The 11,297-nt window shown below is 37.3% G+C and overlaps 2 protein-coding genes across 4 annotated transcripts; one reads left to right on the plus strand and one right to left on the minus strand.

The window, feature by feature from the left end:
* Nucleotides 1–529: 529 nt before the first annotated feature.
* LOC103492668 (fatty-acid-binding protein 1) lies at nucleotides 530–3,948 on the plus strand. Of its 2 annotated transcripts, XM_008453132.3 has the most exons (5): nucleotides 844–1,256; nucleotides 2,916–3,162; nucleotides 3,277–3,368; nucleotides 3,439–3,496; nucleotides 3,606–3,948. In XM_008453132.3, the coding sequence occupies exons 1-5, from the start codon at nucleotides 878–880 to the stop codon at nucleotides 3,607–3,609; spliced, it is 780 nt and encodes a 259-aa protein (XP_008451354.1). In that variant the 5' UTR covers nucleotides 844–877; the 3' UTR covers nucleotides 3,610–3,948. The 2 variants fall into 2 exon arrangements, with proteins under 2 accessions (XP_008451353.1, XP_008451354.1); XM_008453131.3 differs by lacking the exon at nucleotides 3,439–3,496 and having other exon boundaries at nucleotides 530–1,256.
* A 1,401-nt stretch (nucleotides 3,949–5,349) lies between these two features.
* On the minus strand, nucleotides 5,350–10,956 carry LOC103492669 (protein TIME FOR COFFEE). 2 transcript variants are annotated; one of them, XM_008453134.3, is made up of 12 exons: nucleotides 10,635–10,956; nucleotides 10,191–10,556; nucleotides 9,895–10,031; nucleotides 9,490–9,802; nucleotides 9,117–9,366; nucleotides 8,986–9,037; nucleotides 8,819–8,899; nucleotides 8,505–8,721; nucleotides 8,324–8,393; nucleotides 8,139–8,205; nucleotides 7,678–8,055; nucleotides 5,350–7,586 (listed from the first exon to the last, which is right to left on the minus strand). In XM_008453134.3, the coding sequence occupies exons 1-12, from the start codon at nucleotides 10,738–10,740 to the stop codon at nucleotides 5,823–5,825; spliced, it is 3,801 nt and encodes a 1,266-aa protein (XP_008451356.1). In that variant the 5' UTR covers nucleotides 10,741–10,956; the 3' UTR covers nucleotides 5,350–5,822. The 2 variants fall into 2 exon arrangements, with proteins under 2 accessions (XP_008451356.1, XP_008451355.1); XM_008453133.3 differs by having other exon boundaries at nucleotides 9,895–10,067.
* Between the last annotated feature and the right edge of the window lie 341 nt (nucleotides 10,957–11,297).

Raw genomic sequence — 11,297 nt, forward strand, 5'->3', positions numbered from 1 at the left:
ATGAGTACTAATGATTATTATATATTATCACACATTTTTTAAAAATGTATAAATTGAAATTTGTTACTAAACATGCCTTAAAATTCATGAAGTTTACGTGTATTTAACGTTTAGTTTATACTTTAAAAGAAGAAAGATAACTTTATTTTATAAAAAAAACATTTTTGTTTGGAGTAAAATGAAATTCCTCAGTAAATTAGAAAATTTTCAAATCAAATTTGATTTAAAATGAATTCACATGTTTAAATGCAAAAGAAAATTAATGGATTTGAAATGATATCAAGCTTTGTTTTTGACCACATTTGAGACCACCTTCCATAGACATACTCTGCTACTCAATTCTTTGTCTTTTAAGCTTTTTTATATGGATGGTTGTTTTTACCATTCTTATGTTCTAATTTGGTCGGATTTAAAGCTTCACTCACTCCTACAAAAAGATTGAATCCCAAAGCTCAAGAATGGATTTTGCTCCATTTTTTTTAAGTTGAGGGTTTTTCTCTCTTGCTTATACTATCATCGTCCACATTGACGAAACCAACCTTAATTTCTTTTTCCCGCTTCCTAATTTTCCCCTGTTCTGTTCTTCTTCTTCCTTAACGACCTCTAGGCCTTTTATTTCTTTTGTCTTTTACTTTCTTTCTTCATCGGGATCTAAGTAATATGAATGGTTTGCAAAGACAACTCAATAAAAGAGTATGTAATAGAGTTGTTTCGTGTGGATGACCCCATTTTGGTTCTTTAATTTTGAACAATCCCAATTTTGTTAAAAATTTCTTTGTCTTTTACTTACATCACTTTTTCTCTTTTTTTTTTTTTTTTTTGCTTTTTTATTTCAACTAAAAAAGACACTTTTCCGTATCTAACCGCCAAAAAAAAAATGGTATCTCTCCGCTTCCCATTCTCGTTTCCTCAGCCACCAAAGCCCCCCCGTCGTAGCTTTCTCCGACCCTCGTACGCTGTCGCTGTCGCTGCCGGCGGCGCTGCGGCGGCAGTCGGATTTGTCTATGCAGCTAGGAACTCGACGAACCCACAAACCCCATTTCTTGAAAGCGCATTGAATTTGCTCTTCTCAGATCATTCATCTCCCTTGTGGGCTTCTCTCTCTCTGGCGGAAAATTCGGCCGCCTCTTCAGTTGTTGATTCGAAGACTGGATTTTCATTTCCGTCTGTGATTGGAGATTCTCAGCAGCTTCTTGGAATTGGGTTGCGAAGAAAAGCCATTTTGGGACTGAAGAACATCAATGTTTATGCATTTGGTATGTTATCGCACATTTCTACTTTTGAGGAGCTTTGTAATTTGATTTTGGATGTTGAATTTGTGCTGATTGAGCAGATGGCCATTTTTTATTTTCACTGGATTAAGAAGTTTTTTTTTATTATTATTACTTTCGAAAATAGCAACGATTCGTGATTATCTAGGGCTTTGGGAGACTGTTTTTAGAAAGAATTTCCTTCTCTTATCCGTTCTTAATAGTGGCACTGGATGGCCCAGATATAGTTTTGTGTTCGTTTCCAGTTGAAATCATGATTTGAGTTTGAAAGGTATGTATTTTGTAACACCTTCAGTAATTCTCGAAACAAATCAAACAAAGTGAAGAGAACAAAAGGAAGAAAAAAAAAGAGAATCTTTTAAAGAAGATAGGAAAGCAACATAAGATAACTGGTACAAGACACTGACTCAAATATGCTTTCACTGATTTTTCGATTTGGAAAAAAAATGCAAGACTGTTTTGAAAACCATTTCTAAAAGCAAACCACAGTATTCACCTATATGGACATAGGATGCATAGCTCAACCACCGAGGTCAGGTTCAAATTTTCCATCCTGTATATTACTACTATTGCATCCTGTATATTACTACTATTGAACTAAAAACGAAGAAGGAGGAGGAGAAGAAGCAAACCACAAGAATCGGCACTTTTAGATAATAGATTATAAATTTCATGCTCGGTTTTTGGTTTGTGCTTATTAAAACCGAAGCTTATAAATACTCCTATTGACTTTTTTTGTTTCATTGTCTACTTTTTAGGAGTGTTTTAAAAATCAAGCTAAGTTTTGAAAACTTTAAAAGCAGTTTTTGTTTTTTGAAATTTGGTTGAGGATTCTAGTGTTTAGGTCGAAAGGATGAGAACCATAGAAAGAAGCTGTAGAAAAACAAATATAATTTTCAAAAACTATAAATAAAAAGCCAAATGATAATCAACCAGGCCTTTATTATATCTCATACTTAATTTTGAAAAGGAAAGTGAAGCTACTGTAATAGAGTTTACTGAATGGATAACTGAAGCTACTGTCGTATTTACATCTCTTTAAAAAATGGTTGTCCCTTAGTTCATATAAGCTGAAGTTCATGGCGAATGTGGTCCTTCCAGTTCAATCAGATCATCTTTTTTACGATTAAGATAGTAAGCTTTCGCTTGGCTGTCTGCCTGTCTCCAACCCTGTGGGGAGTCATTTTGGCTTCAATAGAAGTCAGAAATGACCTGAATTTACAACCTTATTTGAACACGATCTTTTCTATAAGGTTGTACAACTATCTTTGAGTTCTAAAGAAATGAACCGAGCTTAGACTTCAACTTTGTGCCAACCTTCCCTTTAACATCCTATTGTTCTAGCTCTGCATCAAGTTTCTTTGTTGAACTGTCATGTATGGAGTTCACAGATTTTACAACATTTGGGAAAACAATGGTATGAACTTGAATTGAGCAGAAGATGATAGAAAGGTGAGTGGTTGAGATTTGCCGAGATTTACGATCTACAATATTTGTTATGAGAGAAACTTTCCTGATGCGAACCAGTGTATTTGAAATTTTTGAAATCCACTATGTCACTGTGCATATGCTTTTCTGTTTTTGGGTTATTGACATTTTTTTCGTTCTAAGCTATCTGTTATTCAAATGAGTGACTGCGTGTAGGTGTTTATGCTGACAATGATGACATAAAGGAATCACTGAGTGAGAAGTACGGGAAACTCACTGTATCTGAACTACAAGAAAAGGACTTTGACAAAGATGTCATGGAAGGCGATATATGCATGACTGTTAGACTTCAAATCGTCTATGGAAAACTGAGCATCCGATCAGTTCGAAGTGCATTTGAAGAGTCTGTTGGAAACCGACTCCAGAAGTTTGGGGGTTCAGACAACAAAGAATTGCTTCACAAGTGAGTCATTCTATGAGTTGTGTGGATTTTGTTTTGTCTCCGCCATCACCATGTCATTATAACGCTGGCTCTATCCCCTACTCTTTGTATCCTTATAGCTTTGTTTCTTTGCAGATTCACTTCCCAATTCAAAGACGAGTACAAAATACCTCGAGGATCGGTGATCGATCTCTCAAAAGAACGAGGGCACGTCCTCCGTACAATCAGTGAGATTTCAATCCTTATTAGTTAGTGCAGCAATGAATGAATCAGAATCTTATACATTGTTTTTTGAAGGAAGAAAAGAAAATGTTGGATTGCATCTTATGAAGAACTATTACTCGGCATTTGCTTGGTGTGTTGGGTTTTGTTTTTTGAAAAACATCTCACGTATGAATGCATCAGCCAACCAACTAATGTACATTTTACTTTTAATCTGAATATGGAATGTAATTCACATGCAGTTGATGGAAAGGAAGTGGGAAGCATCCAGAGCCAATTGTTGTGTAGAGCCATCTTAGATCTCTATATTGGTGAAGATCCATTTGATAAACAAGCCAAAGAAGACATCAGACAAGCCTTAACTTCTATTCTTCAGAAGTAATAGTCAAAAAATAAAGGGAGAGAAAAATGAGGAGATTGGTGCTGTCCTTCTTGTTTTGATATTGCTGATGTTTAAAATGGAGTTTCTTTTTCTCTCTCTCTCTCTCTCTCTCTTTTTCTTTTTACTGTTCGAATATTTATTTTTTTGGTCAATTTGCGTTTTGGGCTCTTTTAACCTTAATGTCAATCTCCTTTTTCTTTTTACACGTAGGTAGGAGAATCGTAATTCTACCTTAATATTTTATTACTTTTATTGTCGGTTAAATTATGCTAATTTTTGACAGTGTGATTTCAATTTGTCTTTATTTATATTCAAGTGACAATATTAAAATTTTGGTTAAAAAAACATCTTTGGTCCCAGAACTTCTACGAAAGTAATAATAGATTAATCCAAAAACTCTGGTTTGTAACTATTTGTTCCTAAATTTTCAATTTTGTAATGATTTAATTTTTAATACTTTTAAGTTTTGCAACCATTTATTCCTTAAAAAGAACATTAAAATTAGATATCAATTTTTATTATTTTCTGATGTAGATTTTGTATTTTATTAACATCGAAACCTAATTAGTTTATCAATTTATTTGTCTGAGAGATCTAATTAAATCGTGACTCTAATTTCTATAACAGGAACTAAATCATTAAAGTTGAAGATAGGAACTAAATCATTATAAGTTGAAGATAGGATTAAATCGTTACTAGTAAAATTTACGGACTAAATTATTACTAAAGGTAATGTACATGGATTAAATGGTTAGAAAAGTAACTTTTAACCTAAAATCTTCAATCAAAGGAGGATAAAGACAGCAATAAAATCACAATTTTTTAACATTTTTTTCCTTTTTTCAAATTTGTTTTACTTTGATTCTACAAGTTTCAAAATGTTTAATTAAGTTGTCAAACCTTTTAGAAATCACTTTAGTTCTCTATCTTTAGATTACTTTTAACCAATTAATATCATAGCTATGAATGTGTATTAGTAGGTTAATATGAGTGAATAATTGTGCAACATAAGCTAAAGAGCCAAAAATGAAACAAATTTGGTAGTTTAGTGAAAAAAATTATAATATTTTAAAGATTTAAAAACCAAAATAGAGAAAAACTTAAAAAAAAAAATTGGAATATAATTACAATTAAAACCTATAGTACTAGAAATGAAATTGATTGCTATTACTTTTCTCATCTAAAAGAGCCATAAAGTGCACATAATTAAAACAAAACAGATGGTTGTTAAATCACCTTCCACATTTATTGATATTTATTAGTTGTTATTTTGCCATCAAATAATTAGATCACCCATCTGATTATTTTTTAAGAAAAATCACTTCTCCAGCAGAAAAATGATTTTTTTTTTCAACTCTACAATCTCCTTCTTTCTTCCATGTGCTTTCCCCAATAATTTCAACTTTTCTCGGTGCATCAAACTGTATATTATTTATAATTTTCACCACTGAAAATGACATTAAATTAGAATCAAAGTGCAAAAGTTTGACACTCCTTTTCAACAATCTTTACCTATCTCCAAGATTCTTCTTGTTCTTCCCTTTTTTTCTTCTCCTCCCCTTACAGATATATTTATATCTTCTTTCCCTGTTCCATACCATAAATTTCAAAATGAAATAATTAAATTACCTAATCAAATAATGAATACACTTTCTTTTTTTTTTCAAGTATAATATCATATTCACATGTCTGTCTAGCAATAAACAATATATAACCAAAAAATTTCCCCTACTAATATGCAATGACTTACAATATACATTATAGCCTAACCCAACCAGATTATAGTGCCACTAGAGTTAAAAACTTGGAAGTTCTTGTGATTTTTTGACAAAAAAGAATCCATTCATCGCTATGCTCCTCAACATGCTTCTGGTGAATGATCATTGTATTGAAATGTTCTTTTGGCGGTTGTAAACTTCTCGGGCAGCCTTCGTTCCCCCAGAACGTGTCGCTTTGTTTAATCAATTCTTGATTGTTCTTTCATCACAAGGAAGCCATGGAACATCTAATGGGGAGGAGAAGCTGGAATTAATTGAGCTGATGTTAGTGTTTTCTATAACTGCTGGAACAAAAAGGTCTAGTATTTAAGTTCTGATAGTTGACTGGGGCATGTGTTTAAGATTGAAGGCACGTTTCTACCGCACACTGGAGACGATTTCTGGCCAGCTCCGGTCGATGAGCTTTCATCCTGTTTCTGTTGCGCGGGAGTAACCGAGGGATTGGTCTTACTGGTGGTGTTCCTTAATTTTCCACTGCTAGATGGAGAGTGGCCGCTAGTTGGAATGTGTTGCATTGGTGTATAAGCTGGCTTGAAATCTCCTCCTCCCCCAAATGATATCTGGGTTTGACCTTGAGGAGTACTACTTCCTTTTTGCTGAATGGAATTCTTATGGACTGGTGTAGAAGAGGATGAAAGATGGAGAGATGTCGTAGGGACGACAGAGGCCGTCATTCTTCCCGAGTTCTTCTGCACAGGAGACTGGATAGAATTGTCACATTGTATCAAAGGTTGTGAGAAACCAGGAGGAGGATTACAAGGAAACTTGGTTGTAGCTGATGAAGGCAAGGTATTATTAGTTGGTACTTTAGTACGTGGAGCCATCCGAGGCGCCATTGCTGCTTGTTGCTGTTGCAATATGTGCTGCTGCTGTGGAAGCTGGGGCAGTGGTTGCTGCTGTTGGTTACCTGAAGAACTACCGGCAGGTCGGTTTGTTGTAGCAGCAGATTTGGTGGAGGGTGAGGGCCAGTTTACAGGGACAGAAGATGTCATGAAGTTAAGAGTCCTTGAAGGATTTCCAAAAACTAGGGTCTGCCCTGAAGTTGCAGCGGAAGGCTTCGTAGAAGAATTCCCAGTGTTCCTATCACTGGCACCAGATAGAACAACTCCGTTTCTTCCTTCTGACGTTTGATGATTCTTCTGCTTTGTAGCTTGGGGCACAGTCGCTACCTGAAACCCTGTCCGCTGTATATCAGGAAGATTCTGATACACGGTTGTGTTTTGCGATATCGGAGAGAAGTTGAGGTTAGATGGGGTACCATTTCCATTATATGAAGCAAAGGACATTGTCAGTCCCTGAGAGGGGACTAAGGCAACCGTGTTCTTCAAATTTTGGGGATGAGACTGTTTCTTCTCACCATAATTTCCACTATTGCCATTATTCAATGTTGTAGATGGCATCAAAGTGAAACCCAATGCCTGAACAGGCAAAATATAGTTTTGTCCATAAGCATTTTTCTGAACTGGAGCTGCCCTCTTGTCGGAAAGGGATGTAGTGTCCTCTCCACTGGTTTCATTCTCATGCTTGCGAGATTGATTAGACAGTGGCAAATGCTGTTCTGTCGATTGCTTTACTTGCATACCATTTGACGGCAGTACATTGTTCCCTGGTACATGCACACTCCATTGCTGCGGCTGAGTTTGTGGTTGTTTATGGGAGCCACTAGGTTGGTGATGAGATTGAGTTTGTGCTGGCTGAATTTGGGATGGATGGAACATCTGAGATGAATAGAAAGATCCATTGAAAAGAGGCAAGGGTTGTGCATTGTTTGTTCTATATGTTGCGCTCGTTCCCGCTGGAGTAGAAAAGGTGAATGGATAACCATTGTTCTGAAGTTTTGCCAAGTATGGAGCTTCTACTGAAACCACATTGGGATGACTGTAGCTCATGTTAGTAGATACTGCAGGAAATGCTGGAAAGCTCACTAGTGTTCCAGTTTCTGGATTACTAAACAGAGATGTTGATTGGTTATTGGAAGATTTGGCAGACCCAGATTGATTTGCAGTAGCTTGTGCAACCGAAGCTTGATGCTGACCGATAGGGAATATGAATCCAGAACTAGGCTGCAGGAGAAAGAAAAGGGAGAAAAAAATAAGTCTTTTCTTGTTATACACCGACCTATCAATGTCAGAAAAATTGTCAAGAAGATCGTACCATTGAGTTACCAAAAGGCACTCCCTGTTTCTGATGGAATACAAGCTGCTTGCTTTTAGCAATATCAGCGAAGTTGGCAGCCTCGGAACTTTTATCATTTACCACATTACCAGGCAAGTCACCTTCACCTTGCTCTTTCTGTCGCACAGAATTAAGGTTCACATCCAAATGATTTCCACTCAATGGATTACTCAAAAGCATGCCTTCTTTAGAGGAGATGTTTTTGAGTTTGGCCTCTGCAAGAGATGCCGAAGCATCACCTGCTGGGTGGAAATAGTTTGTCTTCGTAAATTGCTGGTGTAAGTAAATGTTTCGAGCAATGTCGTAATGGGTCAAGCATCTCTTTGGTCGAGGGTGTGAGAGAATAAAATTTAGATGCTGCAAGATTTTGAACATACAATGGCATATTCAGTGATGAATCCACGTATGGACTTCATATTCAGAAAAATCCTGAAAAGTACCTGTAGTTTGGTGGATGATTTGTCAACGCTATCCACGGGTAGCACTGTCCGGAAGGGTGGCATGTACCTGTATTATAAGGAGAGTAAACGAACACGTTTCATTTTGGTCTGAATAGGAAAATTCTTGCAACAAAATACATTTAATTCAGTCATTGGCTTAAGGTTCCAAAGAAATGGTTTCTAACCCGACAGAAGGAATTTCGGTAGTTGGCCAGCCACCCAGGATAATGGGCAAGCGCACTGAAGTGGATGGTTCTGGGGAAAAAACAATTATCATAATTCACAACAGTTTGGAAGACAGTTTGGCATATAATCGTAATATAATCAACATAATGGACAGAGGTTTCAAGGTGAAATGATGGGTACCATTTTTTTCAACTGTGCTGGCGGCTCCTTTAGGTTGCTGTTTTGGACTCTGTTCTTGCATTGTGATGTTATTGCTATCTAATTGTGGTTTCTCCAAATCCAGTTTAAAGAATTCAAACTTTGTCCCACTTGTCACTATCTTATCTTCATTGATCACCTTTTCTTTTTCCTTTAATCCTTCTACTTCATTTTCAACCTTACTCGAAGTCTCTTTCCCCTACACCAGATTAATGAAAAAAAATATACATCTATTAATCAAAAGTTCGAAAACAGAAAACCAGGTATAGGGCTAAAAATGCAAAAATCTTGTTCACCATTTCTATTCCCAGACTCAAAGGCTTAGTGTCCAATACCATATCAGCCAACCCATCCCTTTCTGGAGACGTTGGAGGAGCCTGTTCAAACAAAAGCACCTTTTAGAATCTTCACACTGAGAAAATAGAGGAAATCAAAATTGAAAAGCAAAACTGAAGACCCTGACCATTAAGTCAAATTTGAATTTCTCTTCTTTCTGGGTCACAGCCTCCGGAATCCTAAGAACGCACAGAACATTATATTGAAATTAATTGTTTCAGGAACTACTGAAGGAAATGAAGATCTTATATCGCTTACGATTTATTTGGTGGGGAATCTTCGGGATCAACATCCCCTTTTGCGCATGAAGTTATATCTTCTTGTGCCAGCCCGGTTCTCTTGCTCCCCTTATTTTCATCCCCACCAGTGAAAACTTCCTTTGCTGGTTTACTTTCCTCGGACGCTCCTTCCAACTTTGAAGGGTAAATTGCAATCTCCGCAGGTTTTTCAGATTCTCCTTTCACGGCAAAATCCAATGGCAAACTGTCCACTTTTTGCTTCTCCCCAGCTATAATGAAAAACAGAGGGAAAATGAACGTTGTCAGTACAGGATAATCGGAATAGAGAAGGGGGGGTATTGAATTTTCCAATTGGGAATATTTGCTTTAGCTCAAGGATTTAGAATACCCACCAACATTAAGTGACAAATCAGAGATAACATCATTCTTTTGAAGCGAAACAGATTTATTGAAGGCAGTTTGTGCAGAGTTTGCCATTGTTGATGTAATTGAAGACTTGGAACCGTCACGAAGAACGCTGGAATTCTCTGTTTCTTGCTTCGATGATTGCTTCATATTAACTTCTTGCTTTTTGGAGCAGTGTTGTGGTTGTTTCTTTAGTCCGAAAAGAACCTCAGCGATCTCAATCTCAATATCCCCTTCCTTAGCAGACGCAGAAGAAACATTTGACGTCTTCATTGATCGAGTCTTTGGACCAGTTGGTTTCTGAAAATTCATGGGAAAAGAGAAAAACTCAAGTCACCAATATTTCAACAAAATATATGTATTGAACAATGATTATAAGGGAGGGAACCAACCATCTTCTTCTTAGCCGAAATAATGGAAGTTGAAGGCGAAACAACCTCGGCAGACGACCTTGCCGGTGAATCAGTCTGGTTCCGATGGCTGTGGTCGTCTGCAATGTCTTCTCCAGCTCCACCAACACCACTATTTCCTGAAACCGTGCAATCATGTGATCTTTTGACAGAAGCTGTACAAAAAGAATTAAAAACAAACTTTACCATCATGAAACGGAGCATGATTCCATAAACCACAAACATAAGAAACCAATCGTTCTACTTCCTTTTTCTTTTTCCTTCGCTTTACACTATACCTGAGCGAGCCTTTCTCGGAACCGGAACACCAATCATCGCGTCATCAGCAACCTTCCATTGTTGCTTCACAACTCTGGGTGGAAGAGAGTTTCTCTTCTGATTCTGATTCGAAACCGAAGACGCCGTAGTAGTAGAAGAAAGAATCCGAGAAACTCCTACACCACCATCTTCAACCCCATCACTATCTCCATCAGCAACAATATCTTCAGCACTAGTATCTCCTCCTTCTTCTTCCTCCATCTCTTCTTCTCTATTTCCTCCTTCCCTCCTCCGCTTGCTCCGACTCACAAACTCTCGATCTCGCTCCCTCTTCCCTCCTCTATCCCTTAACCGCACCGTCTCCTGCAACTCCACCTGACCTTCCTCTGCAACAAACGACAACCGTCAACAAAGAATCCAACACAACAAAAGTCAAAAAGAACCAACGAAATCGAAGTTCTAACCAGGTAAATCTCTGAAAGCCGTAGCTCTACTACGTCGCCTTGAAGATCCATTTGCAGCCACTATACTCGACGAACTCCTCGCTTCTCTGTTCTTCTCCATGATCATGCGTCTCAATCATGAAATCAAACTATCCCACCGTAAATGAATCGAGATTCCTCTTCACCTCTTGCAGCGTCTGACAGTCTGATCAAATCCAACCTCGCCGGAAACCACCATAAACTCCGGCGAACCTCCGATGGCGAAATGCCCAGCAAAATCCTCTCTCTCTCCCTCTCTCTCTCTCTAGCTTCCTGGTGTTCATTTTTGTGTGCTTTTATGTGCTTTTAATCTAATCACTTTCTTCTATTTTATTTATTTTTAAATTTAATTTTGGGGGAATTTGACACTTTCACGCAAAACCTGCTTTGGAAGGGGGAGAAAATAGACGGTCGAGATTGCAGGAAGAGGGCTGCCTAACTGAGTAAAATCATTGGAATGGAAAATGAATCGGACGGTTGTGATTGGCCGGCGCCAGCAAGGCAGAAAAGAAAGAGGGTCGTTTTTCGATGGAATATTGCCACTTTGCACACATAAGCCACGTGTAACTTTTTTTATTTTAATCCATTTTTTTTAGTTATCCGAATCGATAAATATATATATATATATATATATATATAATATTA

The sequence above is a fragment of the Cucumis melo genome, chromosome 1 (assembly GCF_025177605.1).
Source record: "Cucumis melo cultivar AY chromosome 1, USDA_Cmelo_AY_1.0, whole genome shotgun sequence".
Lineage (NCBI taxonomy): Eukaryota > Viridiplantae > Streptophyta > Magnoliopsida > Cucurbitales > Cucurbitaceae > Cucumis > Cucumis melo.